This window comes from Globicephala melas, chromosome 14 (assembly GCF_963455315.2).
Source record: "Globicephala melas chromosome 14, mGloMel1.2, whole genome shotgun sequence".
Classification (NCBI taxonomy): domain Eukaryota; kingdom Metazoa; phylum Chordata; class Mammalia; order Artiodactyla; family Delphinidae; genus Globicephala; species Globicephala melas.
The window spans coordinates 17,439,295-17,465,514 of NC_083327.1; the positions used below are offsets into that span (position 1 = coordinate 17,439,295).

Sequence of the window (26,220 nt, forward strand, 5' to 3'; positions counted from 1 at the left end):
TACTGTCTGTCAAAAAGCATGGTGTAGTAAAAAGTTGGGTAGTCTGATTAAGGAGAGGTGCATTCACTATCAGCTGGGCACCAACAAGGCATTTAAGTACTTAGGCCCTGTGAGGCTCTGGTCCTTTATTCTAAAGTGGTTGTGAGACTAGGTGATTTCTACCATACCTTCTAATGCTCAAATTCCAAAATTCTATTCTAAAGTGATTATCTAGTAATATTCTTAAAATTGCCAGCAATTTAATTAACTGCTTTCCTTTTTTCTTTTAACTTGAACCCTTTTAGCTAAAACCAGATCTCCTTTAGTAAATCATATTTTAAACATCTAATTAAGGCTATTAGGAAAGAGACAAAGAAAAAAGTGAATTATTTCTCTTTAAAAGACCTTCAGTAAAATGAAAAAAAGAAATTAAGATTTGTTAAAGCTGGGTGATGGTTACAAAAAGGGTTCATTATATTGTTTTCTGTATTTCTCTGTGTTTGAAATACTACAGGATAAAAATTTTAAAAAGAACAAGAAATGAAAGACTTGGAATTGATGAAGATAGTGAACTTCTGAAGAGTTTATTTATAGTCAGTTGACACCACTACGAATGTGAAAGACTAAAGGCATATTATTTTCTTTTGTCTGTCCCTTCTGGCTCCAATTTCTTTGTTTCTGACAGATTTTGCTAATATTGGATAGGATAAAAAACTTTAAAATGGAGGTTAAACTATTTCAGTTATAGTTTTAGGTATGCAACTAAATAGCTGTGTTATCCAGCTTTTCTGTTTCCTAATCTGTAACATGGAAGTAATAATTCCTGTGTTTGAAAGATCAAATGAGATAATGTTGTGTGAAAGTACCTCATAAACCCTCAAGTTCTGAATGTACTGTGAGGTAGTATTTTTTTAAAGAGGAAAGAAAGTAATATATTTTTGTATGTGATTAAGTACAACCACATTCCCAACTATTGCAGGCCACTCGACCAGACATGATAAGGATCTTGTCAGCAGCCCTGCACGTAGTATTAAGGAGGGATATGTCCCTGAACCGAAGACTTTATGCCTGGCTTCTCGGTAAGTGTTTGATGTGTGTGGTCTTAGCTAGGAAAGGATGAAGGGAAATTTTCCATACATAAGTATTATCAAGTTTATGTATGTCCTAAATTAAGAAACTAAAAGTTTACTTAAATAGATAATAAAAATAAAGACAGTATGAGTTGTGTATGGTATGAAGAAATCTCAAAAGCTTCTTAGTTGAAGAAGCTGTTTTAATCTATAGGTCATGTTCCCTTTGACAAGATTTTTTTCCCCTTATAAATTGAGGCTATTATACTCCAAGTATGTAGACAAAGAAGGATAAATTCATAATCAAAATAATGACATAATATCCAAAACTTGAAAGGAATCCGGACTAGTACTCCTGTCCCACACATGGTACCTGTCTCCCACTCAGGCAGTAAAATATTGTGTACACTTTGTTCTTCCATACTTTTTGTGAGTGTTTGGCCTGTCTTCACAACTCTTTACTGCCTAGAGTGAGAAGACACAATATAACTTATTTTGGATTTTCTGAATCTTCAGTTCTTTCACTGTTTGAAAAAAACCAAGATAATTCTGGAAGTTTACTATGATACTCACTTATGTATTGAATTGGTTTCCCTTTATTAAACTATCTAAAATGATCTCTCTTGCTGACATTGATTGGGCTACTAATTGGTAAGTGTTTAGTGCTGTTTTTGAGATATTTGCTGTTTTGGTATTTAGTGAACAACAGTTTTAAGAATTCCATTTTAATTTATTTTACAATTTGTTTCCATGGAGGTTTTGATAACAACGGTGCTATCATAGGACCCAGAAGCACAAGACACAGCAATCCTGAAGAACACGCTACTTACTATTTCACTACCTTTTCAAAAGAGTTGTTGGTTCAGGTAATGGATGCTTTCATTTTATTTTTTGGTTACTCCGTGACCACTGTAGTTACTCAACAAATAACAAATAAGACAAAGTCCTGCCTTGAATTAATTTACAGTTGAAGGGGTGGAGACAAGACTCACAAACTTCCTAAGAATGACTGTAACAAGCAAATGGCTGCAATGAAATAAGTAAGTAATGGTAAGCTAGACTCACTTCTGTGTAAGTCCTGAGATCTTTTTCTTCATTTACTTTGTTTTCATGAGTTCATCACAACATAGTTGCAGCTTCTCACCTGTCTGCCCTATGGAAGTTGGAGCTCTTCCAAAAATGAGCCAGGACCTGTGTTATTTACTCTGAAATTCCAGGGAAATTTGGGTTGCAACAAGAATTTAAATGTTAAAACTACTTTTGTAATGGAAATATTAAAATGATCTATAGGCTTATTTCATATTATTTTTACTTCAGTTAAATTTATTCAAGATATCTTAAACTGAGAGAGTACATGGTATCTGAAACAGTTTGAAATAAGTGAAGTTATAAGAATACAGTTTTGAGTTACTAATGAGGAAATAATTGCATAATAGTAGATACTGCCATGATAATGAGTGATAGTTTGGGGCATGTTGACAGTCAAGAGGAACATTTTTATCTTTTAGGAAATCACATAATTCATGAATTTATTTTTCTAGATTTTCTTCACATTTTCTCTAGAAAAAAAGGTGGAAAAGTTAAGCCCTTTCTTCTTCTGTCAAGAGAAATGAATATAACTTTTCTTTTCCCCCAGCAGAGGAAAAAAGCCAACTTCAGCAAAAGAACTTCAGAAAAGCAATAGGAGATGTAAATCTCTGTTTACATATGGTTGTATATAAAAATATTTTTCTTAAGAAAAAATTTTTGAATTTGTTTACTTAAATGACTAATGTACTTTTTCTTCTTTGAAGGCAATGGTGGGGATCTTACAAGTGAATGGATTTGGAGAAGAGAGCACTTTAATGCAGGATCTAAAACCTTTTCGTATTTTAATCAGTTTACTGGACAAACCTGAGCTAGGTAATATATACTATCCTAACTATCCTAGGGCGTAAGATCATATGTGGTTGTTTTGTATTGCTTCATGATAAATATAAGACAAAGTCATTACTTAGAAAAATTTCTGTATTTTGAGGTGGCCTTTAAATACAGGTTCTCAACAATTCCCTTACCTAAAATTCACTCTAGAACATTAAGAAGATACAGATGTACATTCAGCTGGTATGTTATCATATGTCTACCCTGTACTACGTAGGTAGCAGAGGAGTCACCTTAAAGGTGCTCTCTAAGCCCCTCTTAATCCTGATTAAGGTACTGAAATCGAAACACTGATGATCTGTCATGACTATCTTATAGTTCACAGAATTCAAGGATTTGAGCAAAAGTATTTTAGTCATACCCCTCAACCTTCTTCCCCACATCCCCTTTGTTTTATGTGTTTTCCCTTTCTTCACTGTGTACTTCTTATATACTAGATCTCTTGGGAAGATAGTTACGGCACCTGAGACAGAAATTAAGAAAAACTGAAAATATTAGCAATGATAAAGTGAAATAATTATGTAGTTTTATTAAATTATGTGCAGAAGTTTTTTTTCTTCTTTTTTTTAATGTACAGAAGTTTTAGCAAATATGCATAAGTTCTCTCACCAACTCTTAAAAGAAAAATGAAAACATTTAAATATAAAAATAACTTGAGTTGTACCAGTGGCTCTATTACATGGTAATAGATGGAAGTTCAGGAAGTTTTCTGAGGAGATTGGCGTCTCTTATAGCAGTAAAGTTTAGCCTTGTGCACCTTTGTATTATTTTAATTAATAATAGTAATATAAGTTACATTCATTGAGTACTCATTGTATTCCGGGAACCATGCTACCCATCTTACAGAATTTTTCCTGACCCTTACACTGATAGTCCCATAAGTTTGCTATTATCCTCATTCTGCATGAAGAAACCAAAGCTGAAAGAAGTTAAATAACTTGTCCAAGCTAATAGAGCTATTAACTGGCAAAACCAGTTTCCCTGATTTTGTCATTTCTATTACATCAACCTATATAGTTAGATAAACATTTGTTCAGTTCTTTGCTATTTTACTGTTAGCCTCTCAGGATGTGAAGTTTAGTTTCACTTCTGGAAAAAACATTATTTTTTCAAAATACCTGTTTTAAAGCATACTTTAATTGTGCCAATTTGTAGATAATCATGATTTGTAGTATTAATTATTGTCTTTAATATGTATATTAATTTTAGGACCTGTAATTCTAGAAGACGTCCTCATTGAAGTGTTTAGAACATTATATTCTCAGTGTAAAGCAGAATTGGATCTTCAGATGGAACCGCCCTTCAGCAAGGATCATGCTCAGTTAAGCAGGTGGATTACCAAAAAATTAAGCATGGCACAAAGGTCCTCCTTTATTAATATTTGTAAAGTAGACATTGCTATATGAAATTTGTGTTATGAATGAGTGAGTTTGATTTAAAGTATCGCTATATTTTAGTAATGTGAACTCTCATAATTAACTGCACTGACCTTTCAAACAGGCATGTGTAGCATGAGTGCTGTGTACAATGCCACCACCTTCCAGGGTTGGTTCTCAGCCTCACCAGTTTAGAAAACTAAATTTTAGCAGTTAATGTGAAGATATAGATTCCAGGGAATTCATTCACACTTATCAAACTCACAAGAGATTAGCTTTCACATGTCAGTTAATAATGAAAGCTGTACCTTGCTTGGTAACCAGGCCTGGTAGTTTGCACAGGGTAGTGCCCTCTTCGTGCCTTGACACACTCAGGAGACCAAAGCATAGATCAGAAGAAGACTTGACCACAGAATTAAATGAATCAGAGGGCACTAGGCGTTCTTTAAAGACTTTTTTTCAAGTGATGGTTCTTTCTTCTTTCAAATTATTTCTATATATATATGTGTGTGTGTGTATATATACACATTTTTTTTTTAATCCCTGGGAGAAGTCATATAACATTAGCATATCCTCTTCTCTAAGTCAGTGGTAGATACATGCTGACAAAGTCTTACTTTTTCATTTCTTCTCTACTTTAAAGAGCCTACCTGTTTTCCAGTCTCATTTATCATTATGACAGAGGATCCAAGACAACAGTTTCTTTTACATACTTTGCATAATTTTATTTTATTAATTAATTAATTAATTTTTTTTGGCTGCACTGCGTGGCTTGTGGGATCTTAGTTCCCTGACCAGGGATTGAACCTGGGCAGAGTCCTAACTACTGGACCACCAGGGAATTCTCACTTTGCATTTTATTAGTGTCACCTTGGTGACACTTTGGAGATAACCTGGGCTTTCCTAAAGCATACTTTTATATATTAAAACTTTTTAAGACAGTTTTTGATTTCTGATAAATATAATCCCCTCTGATTTTTGTTTGAGCAGTTAATATTGACTAACCTTGTACTCTGTTTCATTCTGTACACTGCCTGATAATTTATTTTGTCCCATAGAGTATTTAATTAGCCTTTCGTGCTATAACATGCTAGTTGTATTGACAGTACATCACTATATAGAAAAATAATTGTTTTAATTGTTAGAAAGGGTGACAGGAGATGGTAGTTAGGTGGGTATTTAATGGGCTAGAGGGCTCCCACTTGAAATAACGAAGTTATTTTTCCCTGATGGAATTACAGTAAAAGTGGCTATTGACAGGATTACTTCTTTTTGTTGTTATTGTTTTTTCAACCTAAAAATAATAATTTGATTGAAACTCACCAAGATAAACTTAACCTTTCTCAAACAAATCCTGAATAGTACAGGAAAGCAGAGAAAATTCTTTCAGAATCAAGGCTGTCAAAATCAAATCGCCGGGCCTTCCCTGGTGGTGCAGTAGTTAAGAATCCGTCTGCCAATACAGGCGACATGGGTTTGAACCCTGGTCCAGGAAGATCCCACATGCCGCGGAGCAACTAAGCCCATGTGCTACAACTACTGAGCCTGCACTCTAGAGCCCGCAAGCCACAACTACTGAACCTGCGTGACACAACTACTGAAGCCCGTGCACCTAGAGCTCCACAAGAGAAGCCACCGCAATAAGAAGCCTGCTCACCACAACGAAGAGTAGCCCTTGCTCACCACAACTAGAGAAAGCCCGCACGCAGCAACGAAGACCCAACATAACCAAAGATTAATTAATTAATTAATTTTTTAAAAATCACTCAGTTTATATGTGTCAAGGGAAACAAAGGAATTTAATGCCAAATTCACCATCAGGCTCTCAAAATAGTTCAAAAAGAACTTCTTGTTCTTCTGCTGAAAGCACAGCTATTTTTCTTATGCAAGGTTAATTTCTGATCTTGATCATACATTTGAGTTATGAAAACTCAAATTTGGAAAAATAACTACACATAAAGTGATAAAGTGACAGTAGATAAAAATTATTTGTTGCAATATTCTCACTAGCAAGTTTTCTAGCAAATACTTAGGAATATGTACTCCCCTAACAACATTCCACTCACATTTAAATTTGAAAAAGTAGATGTTATATTTATCAGTTTTTGTTTTTTCTTTTTTTTTAGTAAATTAAGGGAAAATAAGAAAACAGCAGAACTGATTAAAACTGCCAACCTTCTCTTTAATTCCTTTGAGCCTTATTATATGTGGGATTATGTTGCACGTTGGTTTGAAGAATGTTGTAGGTACGTTAAACTGTTTTATTCATTTTCATTTAATAGCATTCAAAGCCAGTCTTTGTTATTTTTTTTTAAGTTCTTGAGTTTAATGAAAAGAATGTTCTTTTATACATTTTACTACTACTACTGACAACTATCATTTAATGGCCATAATCTGTCTCTACCATGTCACTCTAGAATACAGAATCATTGATCGTATTATCTTAGATTTGAAAAGGAGTTTAGAGATGAGTTATTCAATCACCAGCATAGATGAAAGATTTTCCCTCTCCAATCTATAGTAATCCAGTTTTTCTTTGTTGCAGAGAAAGTAGCATATTTGTGGCTGGTGCCTCAGCACACTTTCCCAAAATGCTTCTCACTTTGAATAACAAAAAGGTCCTCGGTCACTTTTATGTTTTTAAAAACATAGAACCAGCCCATATTATCATCCACTCCTTAGGTCGTAAAGCTTAAAAAATGCTCAGAAAACCCAGTAATACTAGTGAACCTGGGTAGAATTTCTGTCTGGATTCTAGACCAAATTCTCTCAGCAGCAGATTAACCTCTCAAGCCTTGGGAGCATAGAGTCAACAAGTAAGCACTTATGATCTCGGGATTAGAAGTCTTTTATAAATATAAAATTAATCCCTTTAACGATTTAGAAAGTTGCTTGCTTACTCATTGAACAGCTACTGCGCACCCAGTGGAAAGGCACTATGCTAGACGTATAGACAGTGCCTGTCTTCAAAGAGCTCACAGCAGGAACAAGTAAGACATGCTCATGCATATTCCTAGTACTGTATTAAACTAAAGGTTACAGGTGCCTTAAGAGAGAGATTAAGATGTGGTAGGAATGTAGAGGAATTGTGGGTGTCTTTTCACCACCTGGCCCTGGCCCAGGTTTCTACTTTGTTTTCACATTCACAAACATACACATATACCCTTCTCTAGCTAACCTGGACTATTCCTTGAACAACATTAACTGAGCCTTCAGTGATGCTGCTGAGCTTTCACTCATGTTATTTTTTTGAAAATATTCTTCTCCCTAGTCCATCTGGTAAGGTCCTATAAAGAGGTCACCCTGTTTCAGAAGCCTTCTATGACTCCCTCAAATCTCCCATCAGAGTCAGCTTCTCCTACCCTATCACATTGTTAGGTTATTTGTCTATAGGCTTATATTTCTTGCTGGCTAGGGACTGTAGCATATTCTTACTTTGTGTCTTCAGAGTGTAGGGCAGTGTATGGGCAGATAGGATTAATGTGATTTAATGTGCATATTTGTTGGAGGAATAATCTCTACTACTTGTATCAGAAGAGGCTTCTTAGAGGAGGTACCATTTGAAGGATGGCTGCATTCTGGATGTGAGAGAATGAGGCTGGGAGAGGGTGCCTATCCAGGGGGACAGGTTGGTATGAACAAAGGCCCTGAGGTTAGAAATCAAGCAGCAAATAGTCCATTTTAACTAGGAGATGAGATCTGTAGTGGGAGAAATAGGAAATAAGTCCCAAATAGAACCATCCAGAACACTTGGAAGTTCAGGATGGGTGTCATAGGGAGAGGTTCAGCCTAGGAATCTTGCTTTGGGAATTTTCCATGGAGAGATACAGTAGTGTCCTAGGGGAAAGGGAACATACTTCATCACAAGAAGTTAACCATGTGCATCCCAATGTTGATATGACTCATTTAAAGAACAATGATATCATCACATGTATTCACATCACTTGATAGGATACTTGATAAAGTGAATTTTGTCCTTTTAGGAGGACACAGCATGCCAGACTTCAGAGTGGGCCTGGAGATGTTAACGACTCATCTGAGTTACAGCTGACCAATTTCTGCTTACTGGTGGATTTTTTGTTGGATATAGTTTCTTTGGTAAGATCACCCTGGTGAAAAAATATTGAGGAAATGTAATAACATAGTTCAAATATTTCATTTTGGAAATAGACCTCATCTTCAAATAAATATCATTTTTTAAATTAAATTGATTTTCCCCCTTTTGGTATAGCATTTTAAATAAAATTTTTGAAATGTTTTGTCCTCTGACATACATTATATGTAATACATATACCATTCTTATATAATACATGGAATATATTTCATAATTGCATGTTATTGAAGTCTTACATGTTTAGTATATAATAGTCTAATGCTGCATTTGTATTCATTAATGATTCTATTAAATGAAGACTGTTGGAAATCTTTTCCCCTTTTCTCTCCTCAATTCTTTGCTTTCTCATTTTGAAGCCTACTAGAAGTATGAGGGTGCTGTGTCAGGTATGACATTCAGCCTGTTTTGTTTTTAACTGATTGTATTCACTTTTGTTATGTTATAATTTCAGTAATGTAACAGATAAAACTGGGGTTCTTTTATAGTACATGCTTCGAAGTACTTAAATTGAGAATTTGGGAATAGAAATTTTACGTCATTAATAATAAATGACCATACAATGTTAATTAAGAGCATGGTACATATAAAATGAGTAAAATTATTTCTTTTTCTTATTTATTAATAAATTAAAAATTAAATAACATAACTTTGGAGTTATACACTGTATAAACTTCTGTCACTTCGCTTTTATTTTCAGGAGACTTATATTGAAATCCAGACAGAACACTTGCCCCAGTTGCTGCTCAGGATGATATCTGCCCTGACAAGCCACCTCCAGACATTGCACTTGACTGAACTCACAGATTCTCTCAGGCTTTGCTCAAAGATCCTTAGCAAGGTTCAGCCTCCTCTGTTATCTGCCAGCACTGGAGGTGTGTTGCAGTTTCCAAATGGGCAGAACAACTCAGTCAAGGAGTGGGAAGACAAAAAGGTAACGTTTTGCTGTTATTTTTGGTACTAGACCAATTATATTACTTCAAGGCAGAACAGTTTCTAACTAACATCACTTAACACATATTCATTTAAATATTCGTCAGTCTTTCCTAGTTCCCAGTGTTGTGGCAGTAGACTGTCTTGTTGGCTTTTTTTTGGCTCTAGTGCAATTTAACTGTCTATATCCACACTTTGCAAAAGAAATATAACACAAGCAACATATATAATTTAAAATTTTCTGGTAGCTACAGTAAAAAAAAAAAAAAAATAGAACAGGTGAAAATAATTTTAATTGTATTTTACTTGGCCCATTAGAGCTACTATATTACCATTTCAACATGTAATCAATATAAAACTGATGTAACATAAAAAAATACTAGTCAGATATTTTACATTCTTTTTTGTACTGTCTTCAAAATTCCACTGTGTATTTTATACTTACAGCACATTCAAATATTAAATTTTTATTAGAAGTACTTGATCTATACTTAATTTCATAAAATTTACATTTAAAAATTAAATTCTCATACCCAGGTTGTTCAAAACATACTTAAAAGTTTTCTCAGAACTAAATTAAGGATCACTTTTAAAACTTTAATTAAAATTAATTGCATTAAAAAATTTAGTTTCTTTGTCAGATCAGCCACATTTTAAGAGCTCAATAGCCACATGTTGCTAGTAACTATCCTATTAAGCAGCAGGTTTATAATCCAAACTTTATTGGTCCTTTTCATATATATACACTAAGTTTTTGACATGTTCTTGAAATCCAGAATCTTTTTGCTCTCCTCAGTCTTCCAGATTCTTAATGCTTACTTTATGATGTTGAATAGAATTGTAACACAGTTGACCCTTGAGCAACACAGGTCTGAACTGAGTGGGTCCACTTATATGTGGATTTTTTTTTTCCAATAATTATATTGGAAAATGTTTTGGAGATTTGTGACTCTCTTTTGGAGATTTGAGAAAACTCTCAGACAAACCGCACAGCCTAGAAAAATCACAAAAATTAAGAAAAAGTTAGGTGTGTCATGAATGTATAAAATATACATAGATATACATATAACATACAAAATATGTTTTAATATATTATTTATGTTATCAGTAAGGCTTCCAGACAACAGTAAGCTTTTAGAAGTTAAGTTTTGGTGGTATCAAAAGTTACATGTGGATTTTTGACTGTATAGGGGTTCGGTACCTCTAACCCCTTCATTGCTCAGAGTCAACTATAATTTTAATGTCTGGCACTAGTAACATATTTAAATACCTATGAAATAGGTGTGGAAAAATCAGAAATTTAAAAGCTTTCAGGTTTATAATATTACATGTACTTTTTAGTAAATAGTAATGAAAACATTCACAGAATCATGTAATTTCGTTGAATTTAGGCACAGGGGCACTATGTCAAAAACAAGATTTAAAAATTTCTAGCATATAAGGTCATTACCTAAATCCTGTGGTTGTATAGTTGCCCTTACTTTTTTTTCAGTTGCTTTTTAATTTTGTCAGCCAGGCAAAATACATTATCAGGATGATCTCATACAGCCTTTTCCATCAAGTCTTAACTCTAGAACTTTTTTCTTGGACCTTCTAAATATATTGCCTTTCATGTATGAAATGAACATTACCCTCAAACAATTTAAATATATCCCAGGATTATCCCACATAAACTAAAACTAGTTTGTCTTATTTTCCTTCCTACCTGCTTTTTACTTATATGTGAGAGAGATTGATTCTATTGTTGGACAGTTCATTTTGTTGTGCTCTTTTTCCTTAATTTATGCCTCTAGGATCTTAGGAATAAAACTAAAATAGATATTAGCTGTTATTGGTTTGGTTTTTATTTGAATGAGATTAGTGAAAGTAGGGGAGGGACCTTAGCAGTCTCTCAATAACATATTCAAATATGTGAATATTTACTATGTAGAAAACATCTGGAGGCACTTTATCGGTGGTTACAGGTAAAGTAAATGGGAACACCCATTCATATTAAATGAAAGAATTAAATAATACACTTTTTTAATATAATCGTTGATTAACCTTAGATATGCTTCCCCCCCTCACCCTTTGGTCGTCCTGCCTGTTCCCAGGGTTTCTATGTTCTTTTCTATTTTTTACTGAAGCACAATGGTATTATCTTCACTGAGATGTCTAATATTGATCATATTTGAAAGCTGAGAGTATTTTCAGTATTCCTTTTTTTGAAATTGTAATTGAAGGACTGATTCTTTTAAAAATTATAAATCTTAATTTTTTCTCCATACACTTAGTACATTTTTGTAAAATCAGTGTATTGCATCTCTATACCCAAATGTAATTCCTTTCTATTTTCAGAAAGATATTTTACTATAAAATAATCTGAACTATAGTTCCATAATATAGACCATACAACGGTTATAAATGTATGCAGGTGTAACTGAATTTATAGCATGAATTCTATTAATGTAATATCATCCATTGTTTTATAATCCTTATATGAGAAAGATTGATACAGAAATAATAATAAGCTAATGACAATTTTACCATTTAAATAAGACTTATTTTTTTTTAATTTATTAATTTCAAAGGAGAAAAATCGACAAGTTCAGTTCTGTTGCCTCTAAACTTTGGCATTCTAATGTGAAAAGTTCTCATGCTGTTATAGAGACAGTGATCTGCTGTGGTGAAAGGAGGATGAAGTTTAGAATCATCTCATCTGAGCTCTTCTACCTACTAAGTTTATTTGCTATGACCTTGGGCGAGTTTTGTTTTGAACTTCCCTGAGCCTCAGTTTTCTTACCTTTGAAATAGAGAAAACAACCTCTCTTTGTTCAGCACCCACTCTATGTATCCAGCAGTGAACTAGGCACACCTAGGTGAACTTTGCCCTTCCTGGCCCCTTCTTTCTGCTTGGGAGACATATATTAAACAAATAATTGCATATTTAATTATAGTTGTGATAAATGTATGAAGGAAAGAATGGAGTGACAGGAATGTGGGAAAGGGGTGATCAGACCTAGATTGGGGGCCACGAAAGGCTTTCTTGAGGACGGATTGTTTGAGTGAAGCTCTAGAGAAATCCGGGCGGGTGAGGTAGGAAGAAGAGAGCCCTTGACAGAGGAAGGAGAATTTGCACAGACTCTAGGCAAAAAGGAGTGCTGTGCAGACGGGGAGGGGACATGCCGCTGCTGAGGTAGGGAGGGGCCAAGTCTTACAGAGCCTTTTCACTGTACTAAGGCTTTTTATTTTTTATCTTCAGAGCAATGGGAAGACACCGAAGGGAGAAAAGCAAGTGACATAATCAGATTTGTGTATTTGAAAAATTAGTCCGAGGGAGAGGATATGGGGATATAAGTATACGTTTAGCTGATTCACTTTGTTATACAGCAGAAACTAACACAACAGCGTAAAGCAATTATACTCCAATAACAATGTTAAAAAAAAAAAGAAAAGAAAAATTACTCTGGCTGCAGTGTGGAGTATGGATCTGAGAAACAGAAATGGATGTGGGGAGACCTGCAGTAGTGCAGATGAGAGGTGGTGGTAACATGTACTTACAAGATGGGGGAGTAAAGACAGAAATGGACGGATCAGCCACATATTGAGGAGGAAAAATCAATAAGCTGTAGTAATGCATTGGTAGGGTAATGAGTGATCACTAACATTTATTGAAGATTTACTAAGTGGCAGGTTCTACACTGTCTTACTTAATCCTCATCGCACCTGTAAAATGTGGGAATTTGCCATCTCAATTACATAGATTAGGAGGTTTGGAGAGGTTCAGTAACTTGCCAGGGTTCGGAGAGGTTCAGTGACTTGCCAAGCGGGAAAGTGGCAGACTCTTAGCTGACTCATGGCCAGCACTCCTGACCACTGTACTGGAATGGATGTAAGGAAAGTGTGGAGGAGAGGTGGAGAAGGTACCAAGAATCGCCCCTAGATTTCTGCCTCCTGTTTTGATGAAGAGTGGTGTCATTCACTGAGGCAGAGAACAGCAGGTGAGGCCCAGCTTTGTAGCACCAGAGCATTTAGTGTGTATATCTTCAGTGATCTTCCATAAGATCACATTTTAGTGATCTTACTCAAGTTCAAATTATGCTCTGGCACAATCACCCAAGGAGTGTGTGATATGTGTAGCTTTTGTTTACTTAAACTAAGCCAGAAAATATGCTTGACGATTATACTCATCCATCTTATAGAGAGGGAACAGTTAATCATTATTATTAATAACGATGAAGTTATTCTACGTCAGTAGCTGGTTCATTTTTTGTTTATACTGTAATTGTCTCTTCTCCTCTAGATTATAAACAGTTCCTTTTGTTCCAAATATCTAATGTGGGAAATAATGGTTCAGTAACTGCTTGTTGGAAGAATGTAAGCTTAATAGCAAACACTTAAATAGTAGTTTACATATTTCAGACAGAAATTTCACTTCATACGGTCCCAAATAGAAGACTTACTAGATTTTATTTCTAGTTTTTGTTTTTGTTTTAACATCTTTATTGGAGTATCATTGTTTTACAATGGTGTGTTAGTTTCTGCTGTATAACAGAGTGAATCAGCTATACATATACATATATCCCCATTTCTCCTCTCTCTTGTGTCTCCCTCCCACCCTCCCTATCCCACCCCTCTAGGTGGTCACAAAGCACTGAGCTGATCTCCCTGTGCCTTGCAGCTGCTTCCCACTAACTATCTGTTTTACATTTGGTAGTGTATATATGTCAGTGCCACTCTCTCACTTCGTCCCAGCTTACCCTTCCCCCTCCCCTTGTCCTCAAGTCCATTCTCTACGTCTGTGTCTTTATTCCTGTCCTGCCCCTAGGTTCTTCAAAACCAGTTTTTTGTTTTTTTTTTTTTTTAGATTCCATATATATGTGTTACCATACGGTATTTGTTTTTCTCTTTCTGACTTACTTCACTCTGTATGACAGACTCTAGGTCCATCCACCTCACTACAAATAACTCAATTTCATTTCCTCTTATGGCTGAGTAAACAGTCCATTGTGTATATGTGCCACATCTTCTTTATTCATCTGTCAATGGCCACTTAGGTTGCTTCCATGTCCTGGCTATTGTAAATAGAGCTGCAATGAACATTGTGGTACATGACTCTTTTTGAATTATGATTTTCTCAGAGTATATGCCCAGTAATGGGATTGCTGGGTCATATGGTAGTTCTATTTTTAGTTTTTTGAGGAACCTCCATACTGTTCTCTATAGTGGCTGTATCAATTTACATTCCCACCATCAGTGCAAGAGGGTTCCCTTTTCTCCATAACCTCTCCGGCATGTATTGTTTGTACATTTTTGATGAAGGCCATTCTGACTGGTGTGAGGTGATACCTCATTGTAGTTTTCATTTGCATTTCTCTAATGATTAATGATGTTGAGCATCCTTTCATGTGTTTGTTGGCAATCTGTATATCTTCTTTGGAGAAATGTCTATTTACGTCTTCTGCCCATTTTTGGATTGGGTTGTTTGTTTTTTTGATATTGAGCTGCATGAGCTGCTTGTAAATTTTGGAGATTAATCCTTTGTCCTTTGATTCCTTTTGCACATATTTTCTACCTCTACCATTCTGAGGGTTGTCTTTTATGGTTTATGTTTTCCTTGTTTATGGTTTCCTTTGCTTTGCAAAGCTTTTAAGTTTCATTAGGTCCCATTTGTTTATTTTTGTTTTTATTTCCATTCCTCTAGGAGGTGGGTCAAAAAGGATCTTACTGTGATTTATGTCATAGAGTGTTCTGCCTTTGTTTTCCTCTAGGACTTTTATAGTGTCTGGCCTTACATTTAGGTCTTTAATCCATTTTGAGTTTATTTTTTTAATGGTGCTAGGGAGTGTTCTAATTTCATTCTTTTACATGTACCTGTCCAGTTTTCCCAGCACCGCTTATTGAAGAGGCTATCTTTTCTCCATTGTATATTCTTGCCTCCTTTATTAAAGATAAGGTGACCATATGTGCGCGTGTTTACCTCTGCGCTTTCTATCCTGTTCCATTGATCTGTATTTCTCTTTTTGTGCCAGTACCATAGTGTCTTGATTACTGTAGCTTTGTAGTATAGTCTGAAGTCCAGGAGCCTGATTCCTCCAGCTCCGTTTTTCGTTCTCAAGATTACTTTGGCTATTCAGGGTCTTCTGTGTTTCCATACAAATTGTGAAATTTTTTGTTCTAGTTCTGTGAAAAATGCCAGTGGTAGTTTGATAGGGATTGCATTGAATCTGTAGATTGCTTTGGGTGGTAGAGCCATTTTCACAGTGTTGATTCTTCCAATCTAAGAACATGGTATGTCTCTCCATCTATCTGCATCATCTTTAATTTCTTTCATCAGTGTCTTATAATTTTCTGCATACAGGTCTTTTGTCTCCTTAGGTAGGTTTATTCATATATATTTTATTCTTTTTGTTGCAGTGGTAAATGGGAGTGTTTTCTTAATTTCACTTTCAGGTTTTTCATCATTAGTGTATAGGAATGCAAGATATTTCTGTGCATTAATTTTGTATCCTGCTACTTTACCAAATTCATTGATTAGTTCTAGTAGTTTTCTGGTAGCAACTTTAGGATTCTTTATGTATAGTATCATGTCATCTGCAAACAGTGACAGCTTTACTTCTTCGTTTCTGATTTGGGTTCCTTTTATTTCTTTTTCTTCTCTGATTGCTGTGGCTAAAACTTCCAAAACTATGTTGAATAATAGTGCTGAGTAGTGGGCAACCTTGTCTTGCTCCTAATCTTAGTGGAAATGGTTTCAGTTTTTCACCATTGAGAACAGTGTTGGCTGTGGGTTTGTCATATATGGCCTTTATTATGTTGAGGTAAGTTCCCTCTATGCCTGTTTTCTGGAGGTTTTTTATCATAAATGGGTGTTGCATTTTGTCAAAAGCTTTTTCCGCATCTGTTGAGATTATCATATGGTTTTTATCCTTAATTTTGTTAATATGGTGTATCACGTTGATTGATTTGCCTATATTGAAGAATCCTTGCATTCCTGGGATAAACCCCACTTGATCATGGTGTATGATCCTTTTAATGTGTTGTTGGATTCTGTTTGCTAGTATTTTGTTGTGGATTTTTACATCTATGTTCATCAGTGATATTGGTCTGTAGTTTTCTTTCTTTGTGACATCTTTGTCTGGTTTTGCTATCAGGGTGATGGTGGCCTCGTAGAATGAGTTTGGGAGTGTTCCATTCTCTGCTATATTTTGGAAGAGTTTGAGAAAGATAGGTGTCAGCTCTTCTGTAAATGTTTGATAGAATTCGCCTGTGAAGTCATCTGGTCCTGGGCTTTTGTTTGCTGGAAGATTTTTTTTTTTTTTTTTTTTTGCGGTACACAGGCCTCTCACTGTTCTGGCCTCTCCCATTGCGGAGCACAGGCTCCGGACGCGCAGGCTCAGCAGCCGTGGCTCATGGGCCCAGCCGCTCCGCGGCATGTGGGATCTTCCCAGAACGGGGCATGAACCCATGTCCCCTGCATCAGCAGGTGGACTCTCAACCACTGCGCCACCAGGGAAGCCCTGCTGGAAGATTTTTAATCACTGTCTCAATTTCAGTGCTTGTGATTGGTCTGTTTATATTTTTTATTTCTTCCTGGTTCAGTCTCGGAAGGTTGTGCTTTTCTAAGAATTTGTCCATATCTTCCAGTAGTCCATTTTATTGGCATATAGTTGCTTGTGGTAATCTCTCATGATCCTTTGTATTTTTGCAATGTCTGTTGTTACTTCTTTACTTCTCCTTTTTCATTTCTAATTCTGTTGATTTGAGTCTTCTCCTTTTTTTTCTTGATGCATCTGGCTAATGGTTTATCAATTTTGTTTATCTTCTCAAAGAACCAACTTACAGTTTTATTGATCTTTGCTATTGTTTCCTTCATTTGTTTTTCATTTATTTCTGATATGATCTTTATGATTTCTTTCTTTCTGCTAACTTTGGGGGTTTTTTGTTCTTTTTTTCTAATTGCTTTAGGTGTAAGTTTAGGTTATGTATTTGAGATGTTTCTTGTTTCTTAAGGTAGGATTGTATTGCTATAAACTTCCCTCTTAGAACTGCTTTTGCTGCATCCCATAGGTTTTGGGTCATAGTGTTTTCATTGTCATTTGTTTCTAGGTATTTTTGATTTCCTCTTTGATTTCTTCACTGATCTCTTGGTTATTTAGTAGTATATTGTTTAGCCTCCATGTGTTTGTATTTCTTACAGATTTTTTCTGTAATTGATATGTAGTCTCATATCGTTGTGGTCAGAAAAGATACTTGATACGATTTCAACTTTCTTAAATTTACCAAGGCTTGATTTGTGACCCAGGATATGATCTATCCTGGAGAATGTTCCATGAGCACTTGAGAAGAAATTGTATTCTGTTGTTTTTGAATGGAATGTCCTATAAATATCAATTAAGTCCATCTTGTTTAATGCATCATTTAAAGCTGTGTTTCCTTATTTATTTTCATTTTGGATGATCTGTCCATTGGTGAAAGTGGGGTGTTAAAGTCCCCTACTATGAATGTGTTACTGTCGATTTCCCCTTTTATGGCTGTTAGCATTTGTCTTATGTATTGAGGTGCTCCTATGTTGGGTGCATAAATATTTACAATTGTTATATCTTCTTCTTGGATCGATCCCTTGATCATTATGTAGTGTCCTTCTTTGTCTCTTCTAATAGTCTTTATTTTAAAGTCTATTTTGTCTGATATGAGAATTGCTACTCCAGCTTTCTTTTGATTTCCATTTGCATGGAATATCTTTTTCCATCCCCTCACTTTCAGTCTGTATGTGTCCCTAGGTCTGAAGTGGGTCTCTTGTAGACAGCATATATATGGGTCTTGTTTTTGTATCCATTCAGCCAGTCTGTGTCTTTTAGTTGGAGCATTTTGTCCATTTACATTTAAGGTAATTATCGATATGTATGTTCCTATTACCATTTTCTTAATTGTTTTGGGTTTGCTATTGTAGGTCTTTTCCTATTCTTTGGTTTCCTGCCTAGAGAAGTTCCTTTAGCATTTGTTGTAAAGCTGGTTTGGTGGTGCTGAACTCTCTCAGCTTTTGCTTGTCTCTAAAGGTTTTAATTTCTCCATTGAATCTGAATGAGATCCTTGCTGGGTAGAGTAATCTTGGCTGTAGGTTTTTCCCTTCCATCACTTTAAATATGTCGTGTCCCTCCCTTCTGGCTTGCACAGTTTCTGCTGAAAGATCAGCTGTTAACCTTATGGGGATTCCCTTCTGTGTTATTTGTTGCTTTTCCCTTGCTGCTTTTAATATTTTTTCTTTGTATTTAATTTTTGATAGTTTGATTAATATGTGTCTTGGCGTGTTTCTCCTTGGATTTATCCTGTATGGGACTCTCTGCACTTCCTGGACTTGGTTGACTATTTCCTTTCCCATATTAGGGAAGTTTTCACCTATAATCTCTTCAAATATTTTCTCAGTCCCTTTCTTTTTCTCTTCTTTAGGGACCCCTATAATTCGAATGTTGGTGTGTTTAATGTTGTGCCAGGGATCTCTGAGGCTGTCCTCAATTTTTTTCATTCTTTTTTCTTTATTCTGCTCTGCGGTAGTTATTTCCACTATTGTATCTGCCAGGTCACTTATCCGTTCTTATGCTTCAGTTATTCTGCTATTGATTCCTTGTAGAGAATTTTTAATTTCATTTATTGTGTTATTCATCATTGTTTGCTCTTTAGTTCTTCTAGGTCCTTGTTAAATGTTTCTTGCATTTTCTCTATTCTATTTCCAAGATTTTGAATCATCTTTACTATCATTATTCTGAATTCTTTTTCAGGTAGACTGCCTATTTCCTCTTCATTTGTTCAGTCTGGTGGGTTTTTACCTTGCTCCTTCATCTGCTGTGTATTTCTCTGTCTTCTTATTTTGCTTCACTTACTGTGTTTGGGGTCTCCTTTTTGCAGGCTGCAGGTTCGTAGTTCCCGGTTTTTGTTTTGGTGTCTGCCCCCAGTGGGTAGGGTTGGTTCAGTGGGTTGTGTAGGCTTCCTGGTGGAGGGGACTGGTGCCTATGTTCTGGTGGATGAGGCTGGGTCTTGTCTTTCTGGTGGGCAGGACCGTGTCCGGTGGTGTGTTTTGGGGTGTCTGTGGACTTATTATGATTTTAGGCAGCCTCTCTGCTAATGCGTGGGGTTGGTTTCCTGTCTTGCTAGTTGTTTGGCATAGGGTGTCCAGCACTGGAACTTGCTAGTCATTTTGTGGAGCTGGGTCGTAGCGTTGAGATGGAAATCTCTGGGAGAGCTTTCGCTGTTTAATATTATGTGGGGCTGGGAGGTCTCTGGTGGACCAGCATCCTGAACTCAACTCTCCCACCTCAGAGGCTCAGGCCTGACCCTCGGCTGGAGCGCTAAGACCCTGTCAGCCACTCGGCTCAGAAGCAAAGGGAGAAAGAAAAGAAAGAAAGAAAGAAAGAAATAATAAAGTAAAGTTTTTAAAATAAAAAAAATGTTAGTAAAAATATTAAAAAGTAATAAAAAAAAAAGGAAGAGAGCAACCAAACCAAAAAACAAATCTACCAATGATAACAAGTGCTAAGAACTCTACTAAAAAAACAAACAAAAAAATACAGACAGACAGAACCCTAGGATAAATGGTAAAGGCAAATCTGTACAGACAAAATCACATAAAGAAGCATACACATACACACTAACAAAAAGAGAAAAAATATATATATATATTAAAAAAAGGAAGAGAGCAACCAAATCAATAAACAAATCTACCAATGATAATAAACTCTAAACACTAGAATAAAATAAACATAAAACTGGAAACAAATTAGATGCAGAAAGCAAACCCCAAGTCTACATTTGCTCCCAAAGTCCACCTCCTCAGTTTGGGATGATTCGTTGTGTATTCAGGTATTCCAGAGATGCAGGTACATCAAGTTGATTGTGGAGATTTAATCCGCTGCTCCTGAGGCTGCCTGGAGAGATTTCCCTTTCTCTTCTTTGTTCTCACAGCTCCCAGGGGCTCAGCTTTGGATTTGGCTACGCCTCTGCATGTAGGTCGCCGGAGGGCGTCTGTTCTTCGCTCAGACAGGACGGGGTTAAAGGAGCTGCTGATTCGGGGGCTCTGGCTCACTCAGACCGGGGGGGGGGGAGGGGGAGGGGCATGGATACGGGGCGAGCCTGCGGCGGCAGAGGCCAGCGTGACTTTGCACCAGGCTGAGGCGCGCTGTGCGTTCTCCCGGGGAAGTTGTCCCTGGATCCCAGGACCCTGGCAGTGGCGGGCTGCACAGGCTCCCCGGAAGGGGGGTGTGGACAGTGACCTGTGCTCACACACAGGCTTCTTGGTGGCGGCAGCAGCAGCCTTAGCGTCTCATGCCCATCTCGGGGTCCGCGCTGATAGCCGCGGCTCGCGCCGCCCTTCTCTGAAGTTCATTTAGATGGTGCTCTGAATCCCCTCTCCTCGCGCACCCCGAAACAATGGTTTCTTGCCTCTTGGGCAGGTCCAGACTTTTTCCCGGAGTCCCTCCTGTCTAGCTGTGGTGCACTAACCCCCTTCAGGCTGTGTTCAGGCAGCCAACCCCAGTCCTCTCCCTGTGCTCCGACTGAAGCCCAAGCCTCAGCTCCCAGCCCCGCCCGCCCCAGCGGGTGAGCAGACAATCCTCTCGGGCTGGTGAGTGCCGATCGGCACCAATCCTCTGTGCGGGAATCTCTCCGCTTTGCCCTCCACACCCCTGTGGCTGCGATCTCCTCTGTGGCTCCAAAGCTTCCCCCTCTGCCACCCGCAGTCTCCACCCACGAAGGGGCTTCCTAGTGTGTGGAAACCTTTCCTCCTTCACAGCTGCCTCCCACTGGTGCAGGTCCCGTCCCTATACTTTTGTCTCTGTTTATTCTTTTTTCTTTTGCCCTACCCACGTACGTGGGGGGTTTCTTGCCTTTTGGGAGGTCCGAGGTCTCCTGCCAGCATTCAGTAGGTGTTCTGTAGGAGTTGTTCCACATGTAGATGTATTTGTGATGCATTTGTGGGGAGGAAGGTGATCTCCATGTCTTCTCTGCCATTTTGAAGGTCACCTTATTTCTAGTTTTTAAAATGTCATTTTTTTAATCTTACATGTCTCATTCCATGCATTGTTTAGACATTAGGAAAATGATTTCATGAAGTAGATTGAATAAATTATTAGCAGTTTGAAAACAAGGATGTAGATCCTAGAGAGTTTTACATATACGTATTTTGTCCTCAAGAACCTAAGCTTAAGTTATGCATATAGCAAATAATAAATATTTATTGAATAGCTTTATATTAATGTATTAATTAGAACCGTATCAGTATTTCCTATTAGCATAGATATGTGAATCAATTGTAGAAACTCTTTTTTTAAGATTCAACCAAATATATAGATTAGGGCTTCCGTGGTGGTTGAGAGTCCACCTGCTGATGCAGGGGATGCGGGCTCATGCCCTGGTCTGGGAAGATCCCACATGCCGCGGAGTGGCTGGGCCCGTGAGCCATGGTCGCTGAGCCTGTGCGTCCGGAGCCTGTGCTCCGCAACAGGAGAGGCCACAACAGTGAGAGGCACGCATACCGCAAAAAACAAAACAAAACAAAAAAAAACCATATATATATATATATATATATATACACACACACACACATATATATATGTATAGATTAAGTTGTGAAATGTGAATTAGGTTGTGAATAAGTCAAATCTAAAGCTGACTTCCTTCAAAATGTGACTTTTTAATTTTAATTTCTAATATAATACATTTAGTTACTCAGCCTTCTGCTCTTTTTACACTCTACCAGGTATTATCAGTTTCTCTTGAAAATCCTACTGAAGTGTTTGAAGATGGAGAAAATCCACCAAGTAGTCACTCCTCAGAGAGTGGATTCACTGAGTTCATACAATATCAAGCAGACCGAACTGATGACATCGATAGAGAACTGAGTGAGGGACTGGAGGCAGTTGCCATCCCAATTGGCAGCACATCATCTGAAACAGAAACGGCCTCCACTGTGGGATCTGAAGAAACTATCATCCAGCCCCCTTCCCTAGTCACTCAGGGGACAGCACCCCAAAGTGGGAAGACAGCGCAAAAAACTGCAATGCAGTGCTGCTTGGAGTATGTCCAACAGTTTCTCACCAGACTTATCAACCTCTACATCATTCAGAGTAACTCTTTCTCTCAGGCTTTGGCTACAGAGCATCAAGGGGATCTTAGTCGAGAGCTAGGAGAGACTTCAGACTGGGACAGGGATTCCCATAGTGGTGTAAAAGAGAGAAACATAAGTAAACAGAAAACTTCAAAAGAATACCTTTCTGCCTTCCTTGCTGCCTGTCAGCTCTTCCTGGAGTGCTCAAGCTTCCCAGTTTACATTGCTGAGGGGAACCATACTTCAGAGTTATGTTCTGAAAAATCAGAGACTGGTAAGGTCATCTCTGTTTTATTTATTTAAAAATATTTTTTATGGCATGCTTTCCCCTCCCCCTTTATTTTATGGAACGCTCAGATATTAAAACTGGGATTTCTTTTAGCCTCTTAATTTTTAAAACTTTTATTTTAATTTGTAAATGTTTTTTCAATGAAATACTGTCATTATGGGGAGATTGATATGTTGGAAAATTTCCTGATTTATTATGACTAGCATCATATGTGATTACCTTCATTTAAATTTATATATATATATATATACACACACACACACACAGACATACACACACACACATACATAGTACACACACATAGTACAGTGAGTACTACATAATGTTAATTGATTACTAAACTTTTTTTAGGACAGAAAATAGGTTGTATGACTTGCATAAGAAAAATACATATTAAAAAATTCTTATGAAATTCCTGTTGCTGCTTTATTTTCTTGAAGCTCTAGTCTAAGTGAGAAACCATGGTTTTGTTCACTGAGCAAGGCCTAAAGTTATTTGGTAGAAGTGCTTTGTGTTTTGAAATTAACTTGGAAGATAGAGTGTGCGTGAAAGGTTCAGTGTGATGGACCGTGTTGGCTTCCGGCTTTCGTTTCAGACTGGGAGCACGTGCAGCCTCCACTGTGGCTCCAGACGCTGATGACCGCTTGCCTCCAAGCAAGTGATTGCAGTGTGCAGAGTGCTGCGATTTCACTAGTGATGGATCTGGTAGGATTGACTCAGTCGGTGGCCATGGTCACTGGGGAAAACATCAACAGTGTGGAGCCTGCACAACCCTTAAGTCCAAACCAGGGAAGAGTAGCTGTGGTTATTAGACCTCCCCTCACTCCGGGCAATCTGAGATATATAGCTGAGAAGACTGAATTTTTCAAGGTGAGCTCTAAGGAATACATTCATGACTAAGATGATACTTGAGCTAATTTGCATAGCAGAGATTTTAAAGAAGATAATCAGGCTTAATTAAACACCTCTTAATATCATACCATATAGGAAAAGACACCACACTTGATCAGTGCTGCTTGGCCGGTCTTCTCCCCAGTTTTGTGAGGAGAAAAAAGATAAGGATGAGGGGAGTATTAGGGTAAAGAGAAAAGTTCATTTATACAGTAAAATGTATTTCCAGATAAAGTGGTTGTGACACTTTTGCTTCTCGTAGAGTGCAACCTCAGCTCTCCAAAACACCCAGAAAAAGTTTTCTGACTCTGAATTGTCTGATGATCATTTGTGATGTATGATGTCATTCAAAAAAAATGCAGTCTTTGATCTCTGTCACAACAGTACATATGATATCCTCTACATAGAAAGAACATCAAGTATATTTGACTTAAGCAGGTAGACTATTTATATATAAATTTTTTTTTTAATTTTAATGTAATTGCAAGTTATTGTGCCCCTCTAGATAGTTCCTCCTGCTAGGTTAGAGTTGGGTTCTACAATGTTGTGGTGAACCCTGATGACTTGCATTTTTATTAATGCTGTCATAGATCATCAAGTGCTGTGTTAACACATGTAGCACTGAAATACATACAACCTATTTTGTACGTTTTAAGTAGTTTGCATATTTGGACTATGAATTATATATCACTTTGCAGCATATAACTGTAAACGTTACAGTGCCTTCAATGTGGGATTTATATTCTCTTAAAGATAACATATTCTAGCATCACTTCACTAAACATCTCTAAAATAGTGAAATGGGGTCTCATCTGGACCCTGTAAAAAGTGATTACATATCTGCTGTTTAAGGTAAATATAATTAAAGGACTATCATAAGAGGTTCTAAAAGCCTGGACCAGAAAGTGAACAGATGGAAAGCTACACTTTTAAATCTCATTCCAGTGGCATAATGAGTATTAAGACCTTCTAGGTCTGGCAGTCAGAGGCTTGTTTGTACCTAATAGGAAATGTCTGTTAAATAAGTTTCCATTTGCAATTTTGTAACTGTGACTTTTACATCTTTTTTTAATAGCATGTAGCTTTAACATTGTGGAACCAGATGGGAGATGGGACACCTCAGCACCACCAGAAGAGTGTGGAACTCTTTTATCAATTACATAACTTGGTTCCTTCTTCTAGCATCTGTGAGGATGTTATAAGTCAGCAGTTGACCCATAAAGATAAGGTAAATTCTTCTCTTCTTATCCTGTGCCCACCCTACCTCCTGCTCGTATTATACTAAAAGGTAAATTAAGGAAACTCTAGGAAAATTATTTCATCTAGTATCTGAATAAGAGATAATATGAATTCATTCAGTGATCATCAAATCTTTAAAATACATGTGTTCTATTCTTTTTAGAGGAAAGTTCTTTACATAAGCGTCAGTAATATGAAAAATCAGGGAACCCAAAATCAAATGCTGGGTTTATTTCTTGGTTCAGGATACCACCTGTGGGGAGTGATGATTAGAGTTGTTGGTGGTCCAAGTTCTTGGATTGTTTAAAGATGTATTCGGTGGCCTCAGTTATGAAACTGGTGGATACATTAACTAATATATGTGAAATGACATTTATGAGCTATAGAGTGTTAGTATGTGAGATTATATTATTTGCCTTATAATAAACATCCAAAATAAGGATTTTGTATCCTAATGTATATGAAGTGTGATACATACGTCAGTTAGAGTAAAGATGGCTGAGTCATGACTGGGCCTGAGAAGAAACTAGAACGATCATTCTGATTGACCTGTTCAGGGTAACTTAATGAAGTTTGTGGTCTTCCTGTATCTGCTCTCTAACATTAATTTTAAGAAGATTTTATTGAACAGCTTTTAGAAGTGGATTGCCCTCATTTTGAAAAGTTCTCAGTGCTAGTGAGATTGAATGGGTTATGTTCAAAAAGACATTGTGTAGAGTAAATGCAGCATTTGGCAGGGGGACCTGGCAAATGAAGGAGTAAATGAGAGGACTGAAAAGCTTATTCCAAGAAAACTGTTAAAATTCTAATTTTACTTCAACACACTCTTTCAGAATTGTTCAGAAAATTTTAAATAGAGCCTTGTATTTCAGTGCAGTAATTTGCTTTACATTAATATAAATCTAGGACAAATTATACACCTGTTTACTTGTATAACATTTCATTTTAAAGAAATACTAAGCTCTGAATAAAGATATATCCATGGAAAAAACTATCTGTTATTACTTACTTTTATTTACATGTTTCTGTTGGTTGATGTACAAACACAGGCTTCACTGGAAAAACATTTATTAGGCCCACAGAAAAAGCAGGTGCTCCTCTAACCTATCACAAACAGTTTAGACAGTCACAATCCCGATTTCAGGGGTCTTTTACTTGAAGGATTCCACAAATGCTGGAGGAAGACTATAAAATTTTTGGAATATTACAGTTTCTTTTTCTCTGTTTTTTTAAAATTTTATTTATTTTTTTTTATACAGCAGGTTCTTATGAGTTATCCATTTTATACACATCAGTGTATACATGTCAATCCCAATCTCCCAATTCATCCCACC

At 36.8% G+C, this 26,220-nt stretch overlaps 1 protein-coding gene across 13 annotated transcripts in view; it reads left to right on the forward strand.

Moving 5' to 3' along the window:
- The window catches only part of DOP1A (DOP1 leucine zipper like protein A), a 122,394-nt gene that overhangs the window by 46,189 nt on the left and 49,985 nt on the right, over positions 1-26,220 (forward strand). For 7 of the 13 annotated variants that reach the window (XM_060283797.1, XM_060283795.1, XM_060283796.1 and 4 more), the window contains exons 7-17: positions 959-1,058; positions 1,806-1,915; positions 2,843-2,951; positions 4,179-4,299; positions 6,472-6,591; positions 8,329-8,443; positions 8,816-8,845; positions 9,157-9,390; positions 22,120-22,741; positions 23,352-23,626; positions 24,723-24,875. In XM_060283797.1, coding sequence (XP_060139780.1) covers positions 959-1,058; positions 1,806-1,915; positions 2,843-2,951; positions 4,179-4,299; positions 6,472-6,591; positions 8,329-8,443; positions 8,816-8,845; positions 9,157-9,390; positions 22,120-22,741; positions 23,352-23,626; positions 24,723-24,875 — 1,989 coding nt within the window. The remainder of the gene's footprint in view (positions 1-958; positions 1,059-1,805; positions 1,916-2,842; positions 2,952-4,178; positions 4,300-6,471; positions 6,592-8,328; positions 8,444-8,815; positions 8,846-9,156; positions 9,391-22,119; positions 22,742-23,351; positions 23,627-24,722; positions 24,876-26,220) is intronic. The other 6 variants (XM_060283800.1, XM_060283803.1, XM_070043477.1 and 3 more) reach the window with 3 other exon arrangements.